We start from the raw sequence: 25,741 nt of genomic DNA, 5'->3' as shown, positions 1-25,741 counted from the left end.
TAAGGAGAATGCCATTAAAGTTCTATTTAGGTGGTATATGTCACCTGATCGCCTCCAGCACATTTACCCAGCGTTGTCTGGATTGTGCTGGAGGGGCTGTGGGGTTAAAGGTTCTATGGGGCATGTTTGGTGGAACTGTAGGAAAATCAGGGCTTTCTGGAAAGCGGTCCGCAGCAGATTGCAGGTGTGGCTGGGAAGTCCAATTCCGTGGCACCCCACAATCTTTCTCTTCTCAGCAAAAGTGGCGGGACTCTCCCCCGTTCAACACCTTTTACGTTATGCCACATGTGCGGCTAGAATTGTCATAGCGGCTTGCTGGAAACTCCCCACAGTCCCGCCATTAGCTCGGTGGCTTAAGAAGCTGGGGTATGTTTGTGAGATGGAAAAGCTAATAGCTGAGAGGTGTAACCAACTCAGTAGGTGGCACTCAACCTGGGATCCTTTTATCATAACTACAAAACCTTGAGAATGTTATGAGTACTAGTTGTGCAAGCCCAAATAGGGAGGGGGGTATGGGGGGGGGAGGGGTGGATTAGGAGGTTGGGAGTTGTTCTATATTGTAAAAGTTCTACAAGGATTGAAGTGTTGGAGGCTTTGTTTGTTCATGCACAGTAGCAAACCAGTATACGGGTCTGGGCTTATTGGGCTGGCAATGCGGGGTTTGTGTGTTTTCTGCTGATTAGTGTGTTGCTTATACTATGTGGTATGACATTTTATGTAACATATAAGGTCCATTCCTGCTTTGTTTTGTTGGAAAATTGTACTTTCTTTCAATAAAGACTTCATATAAATAAAATTAAAAAATGTATAATAACAGAGGGAGATTTGGTTTGAAGGAACAATGGTTTTATATATATTATAGATGGATAGATGGAAATGAGGTTTGATTGAGATTGAATGGTATGAATGAGGAGAGAGAGAGAGTGAGGGATGAGAGATATTGGTTTTAAACATATGATGTTGGATATTTTGCAATGTACTGTTATAAATAAAGAATTGTGGAATAATCATTAAAAAAAGGATTGGTAGTTATTTGTAGTATATAAATATTGATGTTTGTAACTAGATAGAATATTGATTCTCATGGAATAGTTAACAAATATGTATGAGATCTATTTGCATGGACTCTGCCTTAGAGGCTGCCTCTCCATACCTGAACAGGTGGTCTGAGCACTGAATTCCACAGTTATTTTCAAACAAAAATGCAGTATCCATCTGTTAAGTCACCCAACTACCAGCCCCCATCCCAACAGTCCCTCACCTGTTGCCCAAGATGGGATAGGCTTCCGTGGCTGGCTCTCATCATCTGTGGAGTCATCACTGTTCAAATCCATCCCATAATCCTCGTCACATATCTTAGGTGGTTTCGGTTTCTGCCCCTGTGGCGTCATCTGGTAGGATTCTGTAGGTGCAGGGGAGTTCTGAAGAACAAAAAGGTGATTTCTCTATGCATCAGGAGAAAGTCAGCACCCCAGTAAACATCTGACAGTAGACCATTTTAAATCACGTGGAGATAAATCTCATCTATATATGGATTTAGACTTCTCAAATTTTGACCCTACTGAAAATGTACTCCGTAATTTTCAACAGCAAGGTGTCTGGCCCATGATCAATCTTAATCCTTCCACCCACCAACTCAAATTTGATCTCTATTAGACCATGGGCATTAAGCCAAGGAGAAATATCTTACCCAATTCATTTTCTTTCCTTTAGTCCAACTAGACCATTCCAGAACCTGTGGGTTGTATCTGTCAGCCAGCAGATTGGGACACAGATGATGGGTTCTACCCTACAAAACACCTAGCACCCACCTGGGGTTAACCTTGCGGCCACCTGAAGGGTCTGTCCCCAGCACTGCTCAAGCCCGCCTACACCTGGGCATGTGCTCTATACTAGCACCCTGCTCCCACCGACTGGGCCCCACTTGCAGTTATTCCCTGGTGATTTCTAGGTCACTGGGGCCACACTCCAGAGGTCCCTCAGTTCCTAGAACTAAAACTATAGGTTTATTATCATGAAAAAGTTGTACAGTAAACTTTGAAAAACGAGATGGAAAAGCACAGCAAGCAATAACAGATAACCAAAACGGATCAACGTTAAAACTATCTAACACTTGTTACTACCTGGGAAGTTCAGGAACTGTTCACAAGCCTTGAACAGGATCTCAGGACAGTGATGTTTCTTCTCTGTACCCAACATTGAGATTAAAGAAAGATCTAGTACATCCAGGCTAGATTTGAAGTCCAGAACTAATCAGAGCCCAGAGCACCAACCTTTGAAAGTATCTGGCCAATGGTATTGCAAGTTCCCCTTTTCTCAAGGTTAAATTTGAACAGAGAAAGTAATCAGTCCTGCAACAGCTATAAAACTGAAAATAAGCGCCATCTGCTGGTCAAATAGAATACGTTTTCATGAAAATTTATTTATTTACAGTTCTCAGGCCTGAAAACTCACTGTTTTGTCACAGGCACTGTGCAGCCTCAGGTGCTCAGTATTTCAACAAAGCAATGGTGTTCATGTTCTTAGTTCTGTTCAACTGTCATATCCATTTATTACTTTTAACAAACAAGGCACTCTTCTGCTCTACTGACATAGTTCTCTAACTGGGAAAGGTGACGACTCAGAAACCAATTTTTAAACTAATTAGAAGTACCTTGAGCTACGAAAATAAGAATTGGAACAATATTTTAGAAATAGAAGAATGTCTGTAATGACCAACTAAAACTAATAACTACTAACACAACACATATTTTATACTGAATTGGGTCAAATAGAGGGAAAGACTTCAGTTATACCATTGCCTTAGATTATTTTTTCAGGCACCTAGTAACCACCATCATGAATCACAAAAACCTTGATTTTATAAACTTGTTTTAATCAACTTTTTTATTTTTATTTTACATTTTTCTTTCACATAACAACTGCAGTATGGTGACTTAACTGTTAAGGTTGTGCTTGACGGAGCTTCTCCATTTCACTGTCGCTTCCTCGGGAGCTGTCTTCTTTAAACCAATGCTAAGCAATATTCCATCAGTTGTTAGCTTTCATCAAGGGAGACTGCAGATCAAATTGTTGAGAAAATTAGAGGTGGAGGCTTTTGTGACTCATAATGGTGGTTACCAGGTGCCTGAAGCAATAATCTAAATAACTGAAATCTTTTCCTCCATTTGACCCAATTCAATATAAAATATGTATTGTGCTAGTAGTTATTAATTTTAGTTGGCTATTGCAGACTTTTTGAAAAGGTTGGTGCATTACATGGTAAGAAGTCTTCAAGCCTATAATATTGTAGAAATAGAAGAATGGTCATAAATATTCAACTAGGGAGGATCTCTGGACTAGTGTGGTAGGACTAAAAGAAAGAAAATTATCAGCTAATAATTTCTCCACCCTTAGTGTCCTTACCAGACCAATCTAGAACTAGTAGGATGTGGCAAAGAAATCCTTATAAGGGGTGGTATTCCAAAATCCCTGCTCAAATGAAATTGGCTTCAGACAAAGCAACCATTAGTGCCACCCCAACAGTATGTAGTTAGTAGTACCTTCCAACATATGAAGGAAAGACCTTGTTGCAGTCTCACAAATGACAAAAGTTGAGTGACAACCTGGGTCACTGGCCACTCAATGTGACCTCCTTCTCACAGAATATGTGCTCCACAATTAAGGAACCTCTTTCAACTTGAGAACGAGTTGAAGAATATGTATTGAAGCTAGGAGACAACAGTAGCTCTTAGAGCTGCTTCAGCTATCTTGATTAACTCCGAAAATAAAAATCTAACTCCTAAAAACAATGCACACATCCCCTTCTGGAGAAGAACCCCACTTCACCCCAAAGGCCCAGATCGGACCCTTCCTGGAGAAAAGAAAGAATAGCTGCCATATCAGTCTTCAGAGGAGAGTGTTTGGCGAGCACATCAGGACTCAAAGACCTTCCAGATCCTCACATACTGCAGAGAAGTTGATGCTTTATGAGCTCAGAGCAGGGTATCCGCCATTCTTGGGATATAATCCCAGTGGCTTAAGTAGTGCTGTTCAAGACCATGCCGCAAGCCAAAACAGATCTGGGTCTCCATCACAATTGGGTCCTAAACTCCCCCCCCCCCCAAAGCCACTGGGCAGGGGAAGAGGCCCATCCACTACCAGATGAACTAGGTCTACATACCACAGTTGCCTCAGCCAGTCCAGAATAACCAGGTCAGGATGATTCATAATCCAATGTAATAATCTGCCCACTAGTGGCCAAGGAGGAAAGGCATACAGGAGAGCCCACACTTGCTAATGCTGAACCAATGCATTGTTACCTAGGGCACTGTGTGCACTTCTGCAACTGAAGAATCACAGGCACTTCGTGCTGGAGGTAGATGCCATGAGGTCAACTTCTCAACACTGGTGTGTTCCAATAGCTTTTATCCTTGACCAATGAAAAAGCTGGTGAATCATGGGTAGTTGGCCCATGTGAAACATGACACCACCAAGGTCAAGGGTAAAAGCTATTGGACCACACCAGCATTGAGCATATGTTTTTAGATGTACTAGGAGCATCTGATGCTAAACTGACCTGTTAAAGTTTGATTTACGAGACCAACTTCTGGCATCCCTCAGTGATTCACAATGCCTCTGCACTCAGAGACCACTCTGCCGGGTCCATAGCCTGGCAACTGAGAAAGTCTGCTTGAACATTCTCCACGCCGGCAATGAGCATCGCTGACAGCCAAGAGGTGCCCCTCGGACCAAACAGCCAGCCAGCGGGATCGCCAGAGCCAACGACATGCTCTTGGTCCCACCTTGCCAGTTGACATAGGCCACTGTTGTCATATTGTCTGAAAACACTCGCACTGCCTTTTCTTTGAAGGAAAGCGAATGATACATACCTGTAGCAGGTGTTCTCCGAGGACAGCAGGCTGATTGTTCTCACGACTGGGTTGACGTCCACGGCAGCCCCCACCAACCGGAAGAAAAGTCTCGCGGGAGGTCCCGCACACGGGCCATGCCCACCGGGCATGCGTGGCCGTCTTCCCGCCCGTGCACAACCGCTCCCGCTCAGTTAAATGACAAGCAAAGGAATGAGAAAAAACGCAACTCCAAAGGGGAGGAGGGAGGGTAGGTGAGAACAATCAGCCTGTTGTCCTCAGAGAACACCTGCTACAGGTATATATCATTCGCTTTCTCTGAGGACAAGCAGGCTGCTTGTTCTCACGACTGGGGCATCCCTAGCTCCCAGGCTCACTCAAAACAACAAACAGGGTCAATTGAGCCTCGCAACGGCGAGAACATAACAGAAATTGACCTACAAAGAACAACTAACAGAGTGCAGCCTGAACAGAATAAAACCGGGTCCAGGAGGGTGGAGTTGAATTTAAACCCCGAACAGATTCTGCAGCACCGACTGCCGCGTCGGGTATCCTGCTGGAGGCAGTAATGTGAAGTGAATGTGTGGACTGATGACCACGTCGCAGCCTTCCAAATCTCTTCAATAGTGGCTGACTTCAAGTGGGCCACTAACGCTGCCATGGCTCTAACACTATGAGCCGTGACATGACCCTCAAGAGTCAGCCCAGCCTGGGTGTAAGTGAAGGAAATGCAATCTGCTAGCCAATTGGAGATGGTGCGTTTCCCGACAGCGACCCCCTTCCTATTGGGGTCAAAAGAAACAAACAATTGGGCGGACTGTCTGTGGGGCTGTGTCCGCTCCAGTTAGAAGGCCAATGCTTGTTTGCAGTCCAATGCGTGCAACTGACGTTCAGCAGGGCGGGTATGAGTAAGATGGAACTCCGACACCACCTTTGGCAGAAACTTTGGGTGAGTGCGGAGGACTACTCTGTTATGATGGAATTTTGTATAAGGAGCATGAGCTACCAGGGCTTGAAGCTCACTGACTCTACGAGCTGAAGTAACTGCCACCAAGAAAATGACCTTCCAGGTCAAGTACTTCAGATGGCAGGAGTTCAGTGGCTCAAAAGGAGGTTTCATCAGCTGGGTGAGGACGACGTTGAGATCCCATGACACTGTAGGAGGCTCGACAGGGGGGCTTTGACAAAACAAAACCTCTCATGAATCGAACGACTAAAGGCTCTCCAGAGATGGGCTTACCCTCTACACGATGATGGTAAGCACTAATCGCACTAAGGTGGTTCCTTACTGAGTTGGTCTTGAGACCAGACTCCGATAAGTGTAGAAGGTATTCAAGCAGGGTTCGTGCAGGACAAGAGCGAGGTTCTAGGGCCTTGCTCTCACATCAGACGACAAACCTCCTCCACTTAAAAAAAGTAACTCTTCTTAGTGGAATCCTTTCTGGAAGCAAGCAAGACGCGAGAGACACCCTCAGAGAGACCCAAGGAAGCAAAATCTATGCCTTCAACATCCAGGCCGTGAGAGCCAGAGACTGAAGGTTGGGTTGTAGAAGCGCTCCCCCGTTCTGTGAGATGAGAGTTGGAAAACACTCCAATCTCCACAGTTCCTCGGAGGATAACTCCAGAAGAAGAGGGAACCAGATCTGACAGGGCCAAAAGAGCGCGATCAGAATCATGGTGCCTCGGTCTTGCTTGAGCTTCAATAAGGTCTTCCCCACCAAAGGTATGGGAGGATACGCATACAGGAGGCCTGTCCCCCAATGTAGGAGAAAGGCATCTGATGCTAGTCTGCAGTGCGCCTGCAGTCTGGAACATAAGTGAGGCAGCTTGTGATTGGTCTGGGAGGCGAAAAGGTCCACTGAGGGAGTGCCCCACTCTCGGAAGATCTTGCGTACCACTCTGGAATGGAGCGACCACTCATGCGGTTGCAGGAGTCTGCTCAATCTGTCAGCCAGACTGTTGTTTACGCCTGCCAGGTATGTGGCTTGGAGAAGCATGCCGTGCTGGCATGCCCAGCACCACATCCCAACGGCCTCCTGACACAGGGGGCGAGATCCCGTGCCCCCCTGCTTGTTGATGTACTACATTGCAACCTGATTGTCTGTCCGAATTTGGATAATTTGGAAGGACAGCTGATCTCTGAAAGCCCTCAGCGCGTTCCAGACCGCTTGGAGCTCCAGGAGATTGATCTGAAGACCTGCTTCCTGGAGGGACCACACCCCTTGGGTGTGGAGCCCATCGACATGGGCCCCCCACTCCAGGAGAGATGCATCCGTCGTCAGCACTTTTTGCGGCTGAGGAATTTGAAATGGGCGTCCCAAGGTCAAATTGGTCTGAATCATCCACCAGCATAGCGAATTGCGACAACTGATGGGTAGGCGGATGGCATCTTCCAGATTCCCGGTGGCTTGACACCACTGGGAAGCTAGGGTCCATTGAACTGATCTCATGTGAAGACGAGCCATGGGAGTCACATGGACTGTAGAGGCCATATGGCCCAGGAGACTCAACATCTGCCGAGCTGTGATCTGCTGGGACGCTCTGGCCTGGGAGGCGAGAGACAGAAGGTTCTGAGCCCTCCATGAGCCATCTGAGAATTCAGCAGAGCTCCTATGAATTCGAGAGATTGGACTGGCTGGAGATGGGACTTCGGGTAATTTATTACAAACCCCAGCTACTCCAGAAGTTGAATAGTGCACTGCATGGACCGAAGGGCTCCTGCCTCCGAGGTGCTCTTCACCAGCCAATCGTCGAGATACGGGAACACATGCACCCCCAGCTTGCGAAGGTACGCCGCAACCACTACGAGGCACTTCGTGAATACCCGTGGCGCAGAGGCGAGCCCAAAGGGCAGCACACAATACTGGAAGTGCCGTGTTCCCAGACGGAATCTGAGATACTGTCTGTGAGCTAGCAGTATCGGGATGCGAGTGTAAGCATCCTTTAAATCTAGGGAGCATAGCCAGTCGTCTTCCTGAATCAGGGGAAGAAGGGTGCCCAAGGAAAGCATCCTGAACATTTCTTGAACCAGATATTTGTTCAGGCCTCTCAGGTCTAGGATGGGGCGCATCCCCCTGTTTTCTTTTCCACAAGGAAGCACCTGGAATAGCATCCCTGCTTCTCCTGCCCGGGTGGCATGGGCTCGACCGCATTGGCGCTGAGAAGGGCGGAGAGTTCCTCTGCAAGTACCTGCCTGTGGTGGGAGCTGAAGGACTGAGCTCCCGGTGGGCAATTTGGCGGTGTGGAGATCAAATTCAGGGTGTACCCGCACTGCACTATTTGCAAAACCCACTGGTCGGAGGTTATGAGAGGCCACCTTTGGTGAAAAACTTTCAACCTCCCCCCGACCGGGAGGCCATCCGGCACGGGCACTTTTATGGCGGCTATGCTCCCAAGGAACCAGTCAAAAGCCCGTCCCCTGCTTTTGCTGTGGAGCTGCAGGGGTCTGCTTGGTCGCACGCTGTTGACGGTAACGAGCGCGCTGGGGCTGGCCCTGTGCCTGAGAAGGCCTTCGGGCTGGCTGGTTGTACCTACGCTTGCTGTAAGTATAGGGAGCAGACCGCCGGGCCCGAGAAAAATGTCCACCTGTGGAGGTGGATGTTGAAGGCGCCTGGTGGGAGAGATTGTCGAGGACGGTTTCCCGCTGATGAAGCTGCTCAACCGGCTGCTCGACCTTCTCGCCGAAAATATTATCCCCCCGGCAAGGGACATCCGCTAGCCGTTGCTGGGTCCAATTGTCCAGGTCAGAGGCACGCAGCCATGAGAGTCTGCGCATCACTATATCCTGGGCAGCGGCTCTGGATGCAACATCACAAGTGTCAAATACCCCTGGACAGGAATTTGCGACATGCCTTCAGCTGCCTGACCACCTCCTGAAAGGGCCTGGCCTGCTCCTGCGGGACCTTGTCAACCAGGTCCGCCAGTTGCCGCACATTGTTCCGCATGTGTATGCTCGTGTAGAGCTGGTAAGATTGGATCTTGGCGACGAGCATGGAAGAATGATAGGCCTTCCTCCCAAACAAGTCAAGAGTTCGAGACTCCTGCCCCGGGGGCACAGAGGCGGTATCCTTCGAACTCTTGGCCCTCTTGAGAGCAGAGTCCAGGACCGCTGAGTCATGTGGTAACTGAGTCCTCAACTCCGGGTCAGTGTGGACCCTGTACTGGGACTCCGCTTTCTTCGGGATGGTGGGGTTAAAGGTTTTACCCAGTTCCGAAGCAGCGTCTCCTTTAGGACATTGTGCAACGGTACCGTAGAAGACTCTCTAGGTGGTGATGGATAATCGAGGACCTTGAGCATCTCAGCCCTCGGCTCATCCACGGTAACCACTGGGAAGGGAATGCTCACAGACATATCCCGGACAAAAGAGGCAAAGGAGAGGCTCTCTGGAGGCGAGAGCTTCCTCTCCGGTGAAGGCGTGGGGTCAGAGGGAAGACCAGCAGACTCCTCAAAGGAGAAATATCTGGGATCCTCCTCTTCCCCCCAAGAGGCCTCCTCCTCGGTGTCGGACATGAGCTCTCTGATCTTAGTCCTCAATCGGTCCCGTCTCGACCCCGAGGAACCACGTCCTTGGTGATGGTGCCGAGAGGTGGTCTCCCGTGCCGGCGGGGACGAAGCTCCCTCCATCGACCGGGGTTCCACCTGAGTGGCGGTCGAGACCGGCGCCGCAAGCGGTACCGGTGTTGAGGGCCGCAACACAGGGATAGAGCCAGCAGGCGCTGCCATCAACAGCGCAGAGGGCGCAAGCACCCCCGGTGCCGGTAGAGACTGGCGCAGCAGCCCTTCCAGGATACCTGGGAGGACGGCTCGGAGGCACTCGTCCAGGGCCGCTGTTGGGAGAGGCTGGGGGGCCGGTGTAGGTGTCAGTGCTCGAAGCTGCCCGGGTCCAGGAGACGGTATCAGGGTACCCAACGACCTGCGCATTGACACCTCCTCAATGGAGGGGGAGCGCTCCCTCCCGGCATCAATGCCTTTCGGGGACCGAGTCCCTTGACGTCCCTGAGCTTCCAGTCCCATGCGTCGGGGGTGACCGATGATGGTGTTTCTTGGCAAGCTTCTTCAGATGCCTGTCATCGGCGCTCCGTGGCACAGACGAAGAGGAGGTGGAGTCCCCATGCCTCCTTGGGGTCGGGTCCGACAGGGTTCGGTCCCGATGGCCTTGGACGACGGGACTAGCCGAAGCGGGTGGAGGCCCACTCGGCTGTTCCCCGCTCCCATCGCTGGCAGGTCGTCGGGCCAAAGGAACCTGTGCTCCTGGGGTCGATGCCATGCTCGGCGCCGAAGTCACCGACACCGGTACCGATGCCGAAGTTCCGGCCGTCGACACAGATGTCACCGATGTTAACGTCGAAGGGCTGGCGCAAGTTCCAAAGAGACGGTCCCGAAGAACTTGCCTTGCCACCTGCGTCCGCTTTTTCAAGCCGAGACACAAGGTGCAGGCCTTGGAATTATGCTCCGGCCCGGGGCACTAAGCGTGAGTATTGGACTGCGAGATTTGCTGGCCGCACCGACCACACTTTTTAAATCCGCTCAGGACCTTCGAGGACATCGACGGAAAAATCGCGTTGGCGAGGTCAAAACCATTGATGGTGGCGGTAAAAAGGGCCACAACAAAAAGGAAACTCGGACGCCGTGACGGAGGCGAAAAGAAAGGGAAAAGAAACTAGACAGAATGGAGACTTCTCTACAATAAAAAAACCTTTTTTTTGTAAACACAAGGAAAAAAGGAACGCGAACGAGCGTATACCAAAAGAAACAGCGGACTAGGCCGCGAAACGGTTTTCTGGGGCTGACGAGAGGGATGAAAATCCGTCTCTCTCCAGCGTGAAAAAAACAGAAAACTGAGCGGGAGCGTTTGCGCACGGGCGGGAAGACGGCCGCGCATGCGCGGTGGGCGTGCCCCGCGTGCGGGACCTCCGGCGGACGTCAACCCAGTCGTGAGAACAAGCAGCCTGCTTGTCCTCGGAGAAAGGAAGGAACAAGAAAGCTAGGCGAATCACCCTAGCCTGCAGTCAATTGATGGACCAGGAAGCCTCCTCTGCAGACGTGCCCTGTACGGTGTGGGAGACAATGGTCCTCCCCAAGCCCTGAAGACTTATTGGAAGTAACCACTGTTTACACTCCAGAATTTCCAGTAAAGTCCTGCTGAGGAGATGAGCCACATCATCCCATCAGGTCAGTTTCCTCCAAAGGGCAGTCAAAGAAACAAGATGCAATTTGAACTGTTCGGAGCTGGGGCTCCACTGAGAGAGGAGTGATTTCTGTAGAGGATGCATGTGGGCCCTATTCCACGGGACCACTTTAAGGGTGGACGCCATCAGCCCTAGCAGCTGAAGGTAATCTCAGGCACTTGGAGCCAACTAAGTGCAAAGTGCCACTTTCTGCCTCTGCAGCTTGCCCATCTTCTCTTGGGTAAAACAGACCAGACCTTGATTGATCAGAAACCATATGCCTATGAAGGCGTGATGTAACTTCTCAAACTAGATGACCCAGCCCAGGCTCTGAAGCAGCTGGACCACCTGGATCATCCAAGTGGATTCAGTCCTGCAACCCGCTCAGAGTCTGCACGTGAAGAAAGTTGGCCACGATCGCTATAACCTTGGAGAAAGTCCAGGGGGACCGTAGTCAACCTCTAAGCAAAGGCCCAGAACTGAAGTGTCTGCCCAACATGCAGAACTGCAGGAATCATGTGTTCCAGACAGATGAGGATGTGAAAACATGCTTCTGCAAAGTCCAAGAAGGACAGAACTCCTCTAGTCGGGCAGAGGCAATCACCAACTGGAGGGTTTCCATGTGGAAACAGGAAACCTTCAAGAAGGCATTGACCCCTTGAGGTTCAAAATGGGGCAGAAGGAACCTCCTTTCTTCGGGACCACAAAACAGATGGAATTAACACCGACTCCACACTGGACCCTGACTCCACTCTGCAAAAGGCACCTCCTTCACCACATCCAGCAGGAGCGGATGATTCAAGGTGTCCTGCATAGCCTGGCATTTGAGGGGAGAGCCGCACTGAGACACCATAAAGGTGTTGGAAACTGGGGAAGCAAGCTCTAAGGCATAACCATCGTGGAAACTTCCAGAACTGATTGGTCCAAGGTAATGAAGGCTGTGAAGAAACAGGGTGTTTTAAGCCTGTAAAATGTATTATTTTCCTGTTTTAATTATGTCTGAAGTGTATTTCTCCTATTTGGCCAGTAGATGGTGCATGTTTACGCTCAAAGCTGTTACAGAGGACAGACGTCTCTTTCTTTTATTTGGCACACATCTAGTGATATAACCAGTTTTTACTTGAAACTTGACTGTTCTGGGCTCTGATTGGCCTGGAGTTTTGAAATTACCCAGCAGTTGTTGCTGGCTGCTGCTTCAGTCTTAGCCTGGAAGAAGAGGGAGAAAGATCTTTTTGTTAAGGCTCGGTGAACAATTATATGTCCTGATCTTCCCAGGTACTGTTTAGACAGCATATAGATGTTTAGTTAGTTTTCTAACGGATCCATTTTTCAGTTACTCGTTGCTGTTTGCTATTTACACTTTTTTGTTCCATTGTTCAATACTTTTATGAGAATAAACACAATTGTTTCTTCGTTCTGCCTGCCTGGACTGATAAAGAATCCTGGTGGTTTGTGTGTTGGGTCTGTGAATGCTTTTCTGGGAACTGAGGGACCACTGGGAGTGTGACCTCCAGTAACCTAGAAATCACTGGGGATAATTAGCGAGCGGGACATTCGCCCAGAGGCAGTTGTGACCCAGTTGGTGGGAGGAGGGTGCTAGTGTAGAGCACAAGCTGTGCTAGGGATAGATCCTCTGAGAGGCTGTGGGGTAACCCCAGGCGGGTGGCTAGGTGTTTGTGACAAGGGCCCACTCCTGAACAAAGTTGCATTATCATCCACTCGACCTTCATTGTGTGCTCTTGAGAGGAGTGACAGAGGATCCAGAGCGCCCTCTGTTGTCCCTTACCCACATCACACCCCAAAAGGTCTGGCCCTTCTGATTCTGGCTGCCTGGGCCCCTGGATGACCTTCGAGTGAAAACACCCCTGGTCTTGGGTAAGAAGTGCCTTTCTGAGGATCTGGATGCTTCCTGAGACCGAATCCCAGGAAGCCTGAGAGGATAAGGCTCCCTCAAATCTTTAACTATCTTTTCCAGCACTAAACAGCAACCAGTCCCAAAAGAGTAGCCCACAAAGGCAGTCCTTGGATGCAGCATCCACTGCCCAATGCCGGAGCCAGAGGAGTTTCCTCACCACTGCTGCTCTCGTGACTGAACTGGAGCACATACAGAGCAAGTTATAAAACTGATCTGCCAAAAAGGCCACTCCCGACTCCAGCCTAGCTGCCTCTGGAGAGGGGGAGGGGGAACTGCTGCATCCACTGGAGAAAGGCCCGAGCCACAACCTTCACAAGTTGCTGCCTGCACTCCAATAGGGACTCCAGCTTACAGTCCCTGTGGATCCTTCAGTGTGATGTCCAGAGAAGTAGGGGAGGTACGTAGGTCAACCAAACATACATGGGACTCCAGAGGTAGAGTAGATAAATCGCCACATAAAACAGCAAGCTATCACTATAAAAGGACCTCTAACCTGGTCAATGTACCCAGCTCCTCCTTCCTAAACAAGCTCTTCCAAGGAATCTTTCTTAAGAGAGAAAGAAGGAAGGTCCCCAGAATCCTCACTTAATGTCCCAGTGTGTTTAGCTGCCAGGCAGGAGGGATGGGGAGGAGGACCAAACACTCCTCCCCCCCTCATGTAGCCAGGCCCACAAAAATCAAGCAGTCAGCAGTCTCCAGGCTACCAAGGCTCTTCCAAGCCACTCCAAATATGGCGGTTGCCAAATAGACCCCAGTTCCCAGCTGGGGGTGTTCCTGGGGAACTTCCCAGACTGGTTCCCTGAAGCAGCACCTAAAGCGAGCCCACCTGGACCCCCCAAAGGTTGGACTCATGTGCAGAGATAATGGTGTGACACCGAGAGACAGAAGGACCGTATTCCACTACGTCAGCAAATACGAGCAAAGGCGTAGTGTGTTCAGCAAGGCTCTCCCTTAAAAAAACAGCCTACATCAATGTTACGTGTTGACCATTCTTCTTTTTTGGATCGAGCCTTTATCAAGACTTTTATCCAGAGATTCCTATATCCTTCAGTGATCTCATGTACAGACCCCTGATGTAGGCTTTATGCTGAAACACAGTGCTGTGTCGGGTCCTGAAGAATAAAAGGGAAAATTAGGTTCTTACCTTGATAATGTTCTTTCCTTTAGTCACAGCAGATGAATCCATTAACTGATGGGTTGTATCCGCCTACCAGCAGGTGGAGATAGAGAACACTGAAAGCACATGTTGTTCCTGGACGCCCAGCCCCCTCTGCCTTCAGTATATGAAATTTCCAAAGCAGAGTGAATAAAAAGGCAAAAATAAACTTTAATCACAGAGAACAAAGGCCCCTAAACCGGCGCAATAACCAAACAAAGGAGGGACGTTATTAACCTCCTGCAATAAAAACAGCATGTAGTAACTCTGATAGCTTGTCTTCAAGTACTCCTGATGAGGCACAATGTCTGTATGCAACATCTGTACAAAAACTAAAGTCAGACAGGGAGGGATCATGGATTCATCTGCTGTGACTAAAGGAAAGAAAATTATCAAGGTAAGAACCTAATTTTCCCTTCCTTGTCATCAACAGCAGATGAATCCATTAACTGATGGGATGTACCAAAGCACTCCCTAAGTAGGGTGGGAACAGGCAACTCCGCGAGTAAGCACTTGCTCTCCAAAATGCGCATCCTACCGCGCTGCCACATCCAGCCTGTGATGCCGCACAAAAGAGAGCTGAGAAGCCCAGGCAGCCGCACGACAGATCTCTTGAAGAGAAAAAGCATCCGTTTCAGCCCAAGAAGAGGACATTGCCCTTATAGAGTGCGCTTTAAACACTTCAGGCGGCGACCGCCCTGAAAGCAGATAAGCAGAAAAAATGAGTTCCTTAAGCCAGCGGGCTATAGTGGCCTTAGACGCCGGAAACTACTACTACTACTACTATTTAACATTTCTAAAGCGCTAACAGGGTTGCGCAGCGCTGTACTGTTAACAAAGAAGGACAGTCCCTGCTCAAAGGAGCTTACAATCTAAAGGACAAAAAGTGCAGTCAATCAAGATTGAGGCAGTCTAGATTTCCTGGATAGGGGTACAATGGTTAGGTGCCGAAAGCGACATTGAAGAGGTGGGCTTTGAGCAAGGATTTGAAGATGGGTAGGGAGGGGGCTTGGCGTATAGGCTCAGGGAGTTTATTCCAAGCATAGGGTGAGGCGAGGCAGAAAGGGCGGAGTCTGGAGTTGGCGTCGGGGACCTGCCAACAGAACAAATAAATGATCAGAATTCCTAAACTCATTTGACATCTGCAGATACTGCCACAGAGCCCTGCAGACATCCAAAAGGCACAATTGCCCAAAGGAGTCCGGAAACTCCTCCTTACAAAAGGAAGGAAGAAAAATGGGCTGGTTCAGGTGAAAAGGTGAAACCACCTTAGGCAGAAAGGAAGGCACCATACGAACAGTTACCGAGGATTCCGAGAACTGTAGAAAAGGATCCAGACAGGAAAGAGCCTGAAGCTCAGACACTCTTCTAGCTGACGTCATTGCCACTAAAAAAAACTGTCTTGAGAGTCACATCCTTCTTAGAAGCCCGTTTAAGAGGCTCAAACGGGAGATCGCTGGAGCGCCTTCAACACGAGCCCCAGGTTCCAAGCGGGACAGGACGACCGCAAAGGAGGACGGAGATGAAGCGCCCCTCTGAGAAATCGGACAATATCTGGATGAGCAGCAAGGGACAAGCCGGAGACTTTCCCCTGGAAGCAGGCCAACGCTGCCAATTGAACTCGAAGGGAATTGTAGGCCAGGCCCTTTTGTAGCTTGTCCTGCAAAAAGTCTAGCAAAAGCGAGACTGTCGCCAGAGTCGGCGAGATAGCCTTTGGAGTACACCACGCCTCAAAAGTGCGCCACATCCGAGCATAAGTCGCACAGGTAGACCGCGTGCGAGCCTGCAAGAGCGTGGCAATAACCTTATTAGAATAGCCCTTGTCCCTCAATTGCGCCCTCTTAAGAGCCAGGCCGTAAGACCAAAGTGGCAAGGATCTTCCATAGTCACCGGACACTGAACTAACAAGTTCGGAACCCGAGGCAAAGGAAGAGGCGCATCCACCAGCATCCGCCGGAGATCCACGTACCACGGACACCTTGGCCAATCCGGGGCAATGAGAATCACCAATCCCCGGTGCAGGTGAATCCAAAGCAGCACTCGCCCTATCAAGGGCCAAGGAGGGAACACATATAGGAGGCCCGAGGGCCAAGGTTGAGCCAGGGCATCCAACCCCACTGAGCGAGGATCTCTCCTTCTGCTGAAAAAGTGAGGGACTTTGGCGTTTACGCTGGACACCATGAGGGCCAAGAGGTCCAAGTCTGGAGTCACCATTTGGCACAAATCTGAAGAAAAACTTCTTCCGCCAGTTCCCATTCCACTGGGTCGATTTGATGTCTGCTGAGGAAATCGGTTTGTACGTTGCTCTGACTGGCTATGTGAGCCATGGACAGCAGCTCTAGGTGGCGTTCGGCCCAGTCGCAGATCTGAGACGCCTCTGCAGCCAGTGCCCTGCACTGAGTGCCGCCCTGACGACTGATGTAGGCCACTGCTGTCCTGTTGTCTGACAGAACTCGGACAGGAAGACCCTTCAGCGTCCTGTGGAAGGCCAGAAGAACCTGGAATATCGCTCTCAGTTCCAAGCGATTGATGGACCATCCCGCTTCCGCAGTGGACCACAGACCCTGAGCATAGCGTCCCCGGCAATGAGCTCCCCAGACCAAAAGGATGGCATCCATTATCACCAGACACCAAAATGGAAGAGTGGCATCCCCTGCTGCAGCAAGCCACCTTAGTCTGCGTTGGTACTCCTGGGAAATCGGGGACCATTGCTGAAGCAGAGCAAGCTGCAGAGGCCTCGTGTGACCTCTCGCCCAGGGGACCACCTCTATGGTGGCTGACATCGAACCCAGGCGCTGAACAAAGTCCCAAGCTCGAGGGGGAGGCATCTGCAAGAGCAGGCGGGCCTGATTCTGAAGCTTGAGACGCCTGTTGTCGGGAAGAAAAACGAACCCCGAAGCCGTGTCGAACTGGACCCCCAAATACTTGAGAGACAGAGATGGTCAGGTGACTTTTGGGCATATTAACTACCCAGCTCAGAGTCTGAAGAACTGTAACAGCTCTGGCTGTGGCAAGTCGGCTTTCGTCTACCGAATCCGCTCTGATGAGCCAGTCGTCTAGATAAGGGTGAATTCTGATACCCTCTCGCCTGAGAAAGGCAGCCACCACTACCATCACCTTGGAAAAAGTCCAAGGGGCAGTTGCCAGGCCGAAAGGCAAGGCGCGAAACTGGAAATGTTGGCTCAACACCACAAACCAGAGAAATCGCTGATGCAGCGGCCAGATGGGAAGGTAAAATTATGTATAATCATACCTGATAATTTTCTTTCCATTAATCATAGCTGATCAATCCATAGACTGGTGGGTTGTGTCCATCTACCAGCAGGTGGAGATAGAGAGCAAACTTTTGCCTCCCTATATGTGGTCATGTGCTGCCGGAAACTCCTCAGTATGTCGATATCAAAGCTCCATCCGCAGGACTCAGCACTTAGAGAATTACACCCACGAAGGGACACTCTGCCCAGCTCACCACCGCCGAAACGGGGGAGGGGAATTAACCCAGCTCATCCCCACACAAGTGGGGGAGGGGAATCCGTCCAGCTCATCCCCGCGGAGCGGGGGAGGGACACCACACCCGCCGATGCGGGGGGATCTGGCTTATCCTGCAACCGCAACCGCGGGAGGAGCTGACTGACCCTAACACCGCCGAAGCGGGAGGGGTACAAAGCTGCCCTACAGCCGCACGAAGCGGGAGGGAGTGCCGGCAGAATTTAAATCTCAATCCAGCCCCGTAAAACGGAGGGGAGAGGAATGCAGCAGCTCACTGTAACACAAACTCGTCTCAACTCTTGAAGAATCCAAGTGAAAGAAGAACTTGAACACGAAGTCCTCCTGAAGTAACTGAAGGCTAAACTTGAACCTGAAATGCAACCAGAATAAAAACAGTACAGATATCTGGGAGGGGCTATGGATTGATCAGCTATGATTAATGGAAAGAAAATTATCAGGTATGATTATACATAATTTTACCTTCCATATCATCAAGCTGATCAATCCATAGACTGGTGGGATGTACCGAAGCAGTACTCACCCAGGGCGGGACATAGAAATCCCTGACCGCAACACTGAAGCTCCAAACCGGGCCTCCGCCCGAGCAGCCACAGTCAAGCGGTAATGCCTGGCAAAGGTATGGGCCTTCCCCGCGGCCACCTAAGCCGCTGCAATGGCTTCCTTGCCCATCTTGCCACTGTAGGCTTAGAAGCCTGCAGACCCTTACGAGGACCTGTAAACAGGACAAACAGAGAATCCGATTTCCGGAAATCCTTGGTCACTTCCAAGTATCTGATGATGATTCGTCTCACATCCAGAAAACTGAGAGCAGAGTATTCCTCTGGGTAGACCTCCCTACGAAAGGAAGGGAGACAGAGCTGCTGAATCACATGGAAGCGAAAAACCATCTTGGGCAGGACGGAAGGCACTGTGCGAACAGTCACTCCTGCCTCAGTGAACTGCAGAAAACAACTCTCGACATGAGAGTGCCTGGAGCTCGGAAACTCTTCTGGCTGAAGAGATAGCCACCAAAAAGACTGCTTTCAACATCAGGTCTTTCAGAGATGCCCTCGACAAGGGATCAAAAGGCGGCTTCTGCAATGCTCTTAGCACCAGGTTGAGATTCCACGCAGGCACCACTGAGTGCAGAGGAGGGCGCAGGTGATTAACTCCCTTGAGAAAGCGCACCACATCTGGCTGCTAAGCCAGGAAAGCACCCTTCAGGCGGCCCCTGAAGCAAGCCAGAGCCGCTACCTGAACTTTCAGGGAACTGAGCGACAGGCCTTTGTCCAGACCTTCTTGCAGGAACGCCAACACTGAAGAATTGGAGCAGTGAAGGGAGAAAGTGAGCCTGCTTCACACCACGCTGCAAAGATACGCCAAACCCTGGTGTAAGCAGTAGAAGTAGAGCGCTTCCTCGCTCTCAGCATAGTGGCGATGACCTTGTCTGAGAAGCCCTTCTTTCTCAGACGCTGCCGCTCAATAGCCAGGCCGGAAGACCAAAGGGGGAGGGATCCTCCATCACCACGGGACCCAGATGTAACAGGCCCTGCTCCACTGGCAGCCGCAGAGGATTGCCGACTGAGAGCCTGATCAAGTCCGCATACCAGGGACGTCTGGGCCAATCCGGACCCACCAGGATTACCCTGCCGGGATGCTTTGCCACCCGGTCTAGCACCCTGCCCAACATGGGCCAGGGCGGGAACACATAGAGGAGCTCTTGTGTCGGCCACTGTTGGAGAAGAGCATCTACTCCCAGGGATCGAGGGTCCCGTCCTCTGCTGCAAAAGCGCGGCACTTGGCAATTGGCCGATGACGCCATCAGATCTAGGCTCGGCTGGCCCCAGCGCTTCGTGATGTCCAAGAACGCCTGAGCAGATAGTTGCCACTCTCCGGGCTCCAAGGTATGGCGACTGAGAAAGTCCGCCTTGACATTCATGACTCCGGCAATGTGGACCGCTGAAAGCTGCTCCAGGTTCGCTTCCGCCCACTGGCATAGATTCATAGCCTCCTTGGCTAGAGGGGCGCTCTTGGTACCTCCCTGGCGGTTGACATAGACCACAGCCGTGGCATTGTCCGACAGGACCCGTACAGGCTTCAACACCAGTACCGGGATGAACTCCAACAACACCAACCGAATGGCTCTGAGTTCCATGAGGTTGATAGACCACTTGCCTCTGCAGGAGACCAGAGCCCCTGTGCTGTCCTTCCCAAGCAGTGGGCTCCCCAGCCCATCAAAGAGGCGTCTGTCGTGACGACAATCCACTCCGGGGTCACCAGAGGCATTTCTGCAGACAACTTGTCTGTCTGCGTCCACCAGCTCAGCGCCATGCGCACTGCTGGGACCAAGGGAAGGCGCACAGCCTAATCCTCCGATATCGGAGTCCAGCGCAGCAGTAGAGATTGTTGTAGTGGTCTCATATGAGCCCTGGCCCAGGGCACTACTTCCATCGTGGCCGTCATAGAGCCCAACAGCTGCACGTAGTCCCAAGCCCGAATAGGAGAGGCTACTAGGAACTAGTCCTCCTGAGCCTGAAACTTGACAATCCGATTGTCTGGCAGGAACACTCTGCCCACTTGAGTGTCGAATCGAACTCCCAGATACTCCAGGGACTGAGTCGGGCGCAGCTGGCTTTACTCCCAGTTGATGATCCATCCCAGGGAGCTCAAAAGAGCAACCACCCGGTTCACAGCTTTGCCGCACTCTGCATAAGAGGGGGCTTGGATCAACCAGCCGTCCAGATAAGGATGGACTTGAACTCCTTCCTTCCTCAGGAAGGCCGCGAAGACCACCATTACTTTGGAGAAGGTCCGCGGCGCAGTAGCCAACCCGAACGGGAGGGCTCTGAACTGGAAGTGTCGGCCCATTACTGCAAAACGCAGCAAGCGTTGATGAGGAGGCCAGATGGGAATATGCAAGTACGCTACCTTGATGGCCAAGGATGCCAGGAACTCTCCTGCCTTCACTGCCGCTATAACAAAGCGGAGGGTCTCCATTCGAAAGTGCCGAACTTTCAAGGCCCAATTGACCCCTTTGAAGTCGAGGCTAGGCCGTACAGAACCTCCTTTCTTTGGTATCACAAAGAAAAAGGAGTAACATCCCTTGCCAAGCTGATTTTCTGGCACCGGAACGACCGCCCCAGGCGGATCAGAATGTTCAAGGTCTGCTGCACTACCACAGCTTTGACCGGAGACTTGCAGGGAGAGAGTAGAAACCCGTCTTTTAAGGGTCGGCAGAACTCTAGCTTGTAGCCGTCTCTGATGACTTCCAGCGCCCAAGCGTCTGAAGTTATTGTGGTCCACTCGCCCATAAACGAGGACAGCCGTCCTCCCATCTGCACTGGGGCGTGGACCAAGGCCCCGACATTGGGTACGAGACCCTGGGGGAGGACTGGAGGGAGCACCTCCGGGACGGCGGTCTCTGCGAAAGTAATGCTGCTTGGGGGAGAAATTCCTCTTGAAGGAAGAGGGGGCAGAGGAGCCCGACCTGCCCGGGCGGTACCGACGGGCTTCTTGAAACCGTCCTCTGGAGGGACCGGGGCGAGTACTAGCCCGAGCCCTGACCTCTGGTAACTTCTTGCCCTTAGACGTGCCGAGATCGGTCACGATTTTGTCCAGCTCGACCCCAAACAGCAGCTTGCCTTTAAAAGGCAATCTAGCCAGGCGGGATTTAGAGGCGTGGTCAGCAGACCAATGTTTCAGCCAAAGCCACCGCCGCGCAGAGACTGTCTGAGCCATGCCTTTAGCTGAGGCTCTCAAGACATCATACAGCAAGTCTGCCAAATAGGCTAAGCCCGATTCCAGGGCCGGCCAATCAGCCCTCAAGGAATGATCCGAGGGGGAAGCCCGCTGCACCATAGCCAGGCACGCCCTGGCCACATAGGAACCGCAAGCCGAGGCCTGCAAACTTAAAGCAGTCGCCTCAAAGGACGACCTTAAGGCCGCCTCCAATCTTCTGTCCTGGGCGTCCTTTAGGGCCGTGCCACCTTCCACCGGCAAAGCCGTTTTCTTAGTCACCGCAGTGATTAAAGAATCCACGGTAGGCCAAAGATAGGCCTCACGTTCACTTTCAGGCAAAGGATAGAGGCGGGACATAGCCCTAGCCACTTTAAGGCTCGCTTCCGGGACATCCCATTGAGCCGCAATTAAGGTGTGCATGGCATCATGCACGTGGAAGGTTCTAGGCGGGCGTTTCGTCCCCAGCATAATGGCAGAGCCAACAGGGGCTGAGGGAGAGACGTCCTCCGGAGAGGAAATCTTCAAAGTGTCCATGGCCTGTAACAACAGGTTGGGCAACTCCTCTGGGCTAAAAAGCCGCGCTGCAGAGGGGTCATCCGCTCCATCCGAGCGGGGATCCGTCTCCTCCAAGGAATCCGCAAAGGACCGTTGGGAGACCTCAGACACGCTGCCCTCATCTACATCGGAGGAGACAAAGTCCTCCAAGGCCTGGAAATCAACCCGAGGGCGTTTACCTCTGGGAACCTCAACCTCTTTACCAGAAGAGGGAGCAGGGGCAGCGTTTTGCATGAGGAAAGCCTGATGCAGCAGCAAAACAAACTCGGGGGAGAAACCCCCCAGACTGTGCACTTCCGCAGCCCGGGCAACAGCCCTAGACGCACCCTCAACCGGCGCTCGCAAGAGCGGGGGAGAGACATGCTGCGCATCCAAAATGGCGTCCGGCGCGACACTCCGCGAAGGAGCCGCGCGGGAAGAACGGCGCTTAACTTTAGCCGCTTTTGTGCCGTCGCCCAAATTAAGGGCATTCATGGCATTAATGTCTCCAACCTCAAGGGCGGCCCACGAAGAAGCCGTCCGAGCCGCGTGGCCGGCCAAGATGGCGGAGGCGAGGAGCGGGGGATGGGCGTTTATGGCGGGGAAAAACCGCCACGCCGGAGGAAGGACCGGGACATTCATCGGTCACGAAACTGTCACCCAACAAGGGCGAATCAGGCTGTAAGACCCCCGCATCCCCTCTAGAAGTGCTCAAGCGATCCGGGGAGCGACCCTTTGCGCCCTCGCCCTCCGACGCCATATGCCACGAGGAGAAGAATCGGGGAACCCCCTGCCCGCTATAAAAAGGTAAAATTACGTGCTTGCCGCTCCGAGCTGTAACGAACTGGTCTCCCAGTGAGTAGCTGCAATGAACGTTTCAATAAACGTCGAAATAAACGCCTTTAAGGACGTTTAAAATTTTTTTTTTTTTTTTTTTTTTAAACGGAGCCAGCGGGAGGGGGGAGAAAAGGAGGGACCTGGCACCACCAGGTTTGCACTTGCTCAAAAGAGCCCTCAACCCCAGGCCTCAACAAAACCTAAGGATTAGGCTTGGAGGCCTAGCCAGAGCTGCTGCTGTGTGTGACCACCACCTGCTGAGATAGAGAACATACTGAGGAGTTTCCGGCAGCACATGACCACATATAGGGAGGCAAAAGTTTGCTCTCTATCTCCACCTGCTGGTAGATGGACACAACCCACCAGTCTATGGATTGATCAGCTTGATGATATGGAATATGCAAATACACTTCCTTGAGGTCCAGCGACATGAGAAACTCTCCTGGCTGTACCACCGCAATGACGGAGCACAGGGTTTCTATGCGGCAGTGTCGCACTCCTAAGGCCTCGTTGACTCTGCCTAAGTCAAGGATAGGTCTGAATGACCCGCCTTTTCGAGGCACCACAAAATAGATGGAGTAGCAACCGCAGCCGCGTTCGGCGGGAGGAACCGGAACCACCGCTCCGAGCTTCAGCAACACCTGCAAGGTCTCGTTTACTGCCGCCCGCTTGACGGCAGTGCCGCATCGGAACTCCAAAAATGCATCTCCCACCGGGGCAGCGAATTCTAGTCAGTAACTGTCTCTGATCAGGTCCAGGACCCTCTGCTCTGAAGTAATCTTGGTCCACTCCTCGAGAAAGAGGGAGAGACGACCCCCTACTGCAGGAACAGACGAGTGGATCGGCGCCCCATCATTGTGGAGGACGCCCCTGAACTCCTGGACGTTGCCCGGACGCCGCAGCGCATTTGTCAGAACGAAACGAGTTCCTCTGCTGGAAATGGGTACGTTGACCAAACCCCACAGAGCACCCCGGGCGAAACCTGTGAAGGCCCCGAAAGGGTAACTTCACCAGCCTTTGATTAGAGGCCATGTCCGCCGCCCAATGCCGGAGCCAAAGAAGGCAGCGGGCAGCAACCGCCACCAACATCTGCTTAGCCGAAGCTCTGACCAGATCATAAAGGGCATCAGCCAAAAAAGACAGTGCAGACTCCACACGCTGGCCGAACTCAGCAAGGGAACCCGCTCCATCGGCGGGCTGCATAGGAACTGCAAATAGCCGCCCGTAAGGAGAGGCCCGAGATTATCAAAGGACCGCTTCAGCGCGGATTCCAGCCGCCAGTCCTGCATATCTTTCAAAGCGACCTCTCCTTCCACCGGGAGAGTAGTCTTTTTACTCACAGCCGTGACTAACGAATCCACTTTAGGCATTCCAAAGAGGGCCATCTGACTTTCACTCAGAGGGTAAAGGTGACACGTAGCCCTGGCCACCTTCAAGGGACCATCAGGGTCAAGCCATTGAGCTGAAATAAGCTCTTGGAAGGAAGCATGCATGGGAAAAGCTCGAGAAGGCTTCTTAGTACTAGCCATCCTAGGATTAATAGAAGAGGCAGCGCCCTCGTCAGGATCTTCAATACAAAGGGCCTGTAGGGCATCAGCAATGAGAGCTGGCAGCTCGTCGTGGTGGAAAATCCGAACTGCTTTAGGGTCATCCAACTCCTGTGGCCAGCAGCCACCCTCGTCTGGATCATCAGTCCGTGATGGCCTGCCCAACCCCTCAGACTCCCTGAAACTGGACAACGGGGGAGAACAGGGTGAAGAGTCCCCCTCAGATGGGGTATTCACTCGTCTATGCTTAGCGCCAGCCAAATGCTCGGTGGAAGAAATAAAGTCTCCAGCAGACGCTGGGCTATCAAGAACCGGATGCAACCCAGACCGATAGGAATTGTCAGGAGCCTCAGGCAGTGCTCTTTTTAACATAAAAGCCTTATGCATCAGCAGCACAAATTCAGGGAAGAAAAACTCTCCCTGTACCTCCGCCGCCACATTGGGGGAAGCGGAGGCAATAGCTCCTCTAGAAACCTCCTGCACTCAGACCCCTCTGCAACTGCGAGGGTTGAGTCACGCGGCGCCTACAAGATGGCGCCTGCTGCCATCTCCTTTGGGTGGGAAGACTCACCGCCCGCCATGCTCGTGCCAGCATTAGCATCTAGGCAGCATGAGCTGCATAGCCCCACTGCTGATATGCGTTTCCCACAGTGGGAGCAGTGCTTAACCCCGTCAGCAGCCATCAAATACAGAAAACAAAATGGCGCCTTCGTGCCAAAACTTACCCCGCCCAGAGCGCTGTCAGCGGGAACCTCCCCGGAGGAGCTGGGCACCACTCTCACCTCAGGAGACCGAGTCAAACAAGCTTCGGTCAAGCTGCACCGAACCAGGAGCTCTGCAGAAAGCCTCAGAAATTGCCACACTGAGAAAGCAAGCCTCTCACTTTTCTTTTTTACTGTGAGGAAAGTAAGAGGCAGGCAGCCACAGAGGAACTCCGGGAGGAGGGGGAATGGGGTAAGGCAGGGACAGGGAAAACCAAGTATGCCTTTAAAGTGGGCACCACCAGCCACAACCCCCCCCCGCTCTACTGGCAAAGCACAGTTGCCACCCCAGGCAGAAATCCAGGCGCTGAGAAAGCGACACCCACACCTGCTGGGAGATAGAGATAAACTGAAGGCAGAGGGGGCTGGGCATCCAGGAACACCATGTGCTTTCAGTGTTCTCTATCACAACCTGCTGGTAGGCGGATACAACCCATCAGTTAATGGGATTCATTTGCTGTTGATGACAAGGAAGGTTTATTAGATTCCTCGTCCTTCTGTTCTTTCACGGGAGAGCCTTGTTGAATACACTACTCTTCTGCAGAGATAATGGTGGGAATTCCAGGATGGTCGCAGCTCCTGTCAAAACCCACAGATCCGCTGCTGGGGTGTGCTTCCTACCTGCTCTGAAGCTGGCCCAGCCGCAAATCTCAGGACCCTCCCCCCAATGGTCCCACCCTGCAATTAGGGCAAGCCAAACAAGTCGCAAGCACTCAGCCGCTGCAGGAGCCACAGTGTCTAGCAGG

At 51.8% G+C, this 25,741-nt stretch overlaps 1 protein-coding gene across 3 annotated transcripts in view; it reads right to left on the bottom strand.

Moving 5' to 3' along the window:
• Positions 1-25,741, bottom strand: part of INCENP (inner centromere protein) — a 320,967-nt gene that overhangs the window by 34,016 nt on the left and 261,210 nt on the right. For all 3 annotated transcript variants that reach the window (XM_030201189.1, XM_030201191.1, XM_030201190.1), the window contains one exon: positions 1,262-1,421. In XM_030201189.1, coding sequence (XP_030057049.1) covers positions 1,262-1,421 — 160 coding nt within the window. The remainder of the gene's footprint in view (positions 1-1,261; positions 1,422-25,741) is intronic.

Source organism: Microcaecilia unicolor, chromosome 4 (genome assembly GCF_901765095.1).
Source record: "Microcaecilia unicolor chromosome 4, aMicUni1.1, whole genome shotgun sequence".
Taxonomy (NCBI): Eukaryota; Metazoa; Chordata; class Amphibia; order Gymnophiona; family Siphonopidae; genus Microcaecilia; species Microcaecilia unicolor.
This window is presented reverse-complemented; position numbering and strand designations above follow the sequence as displayed.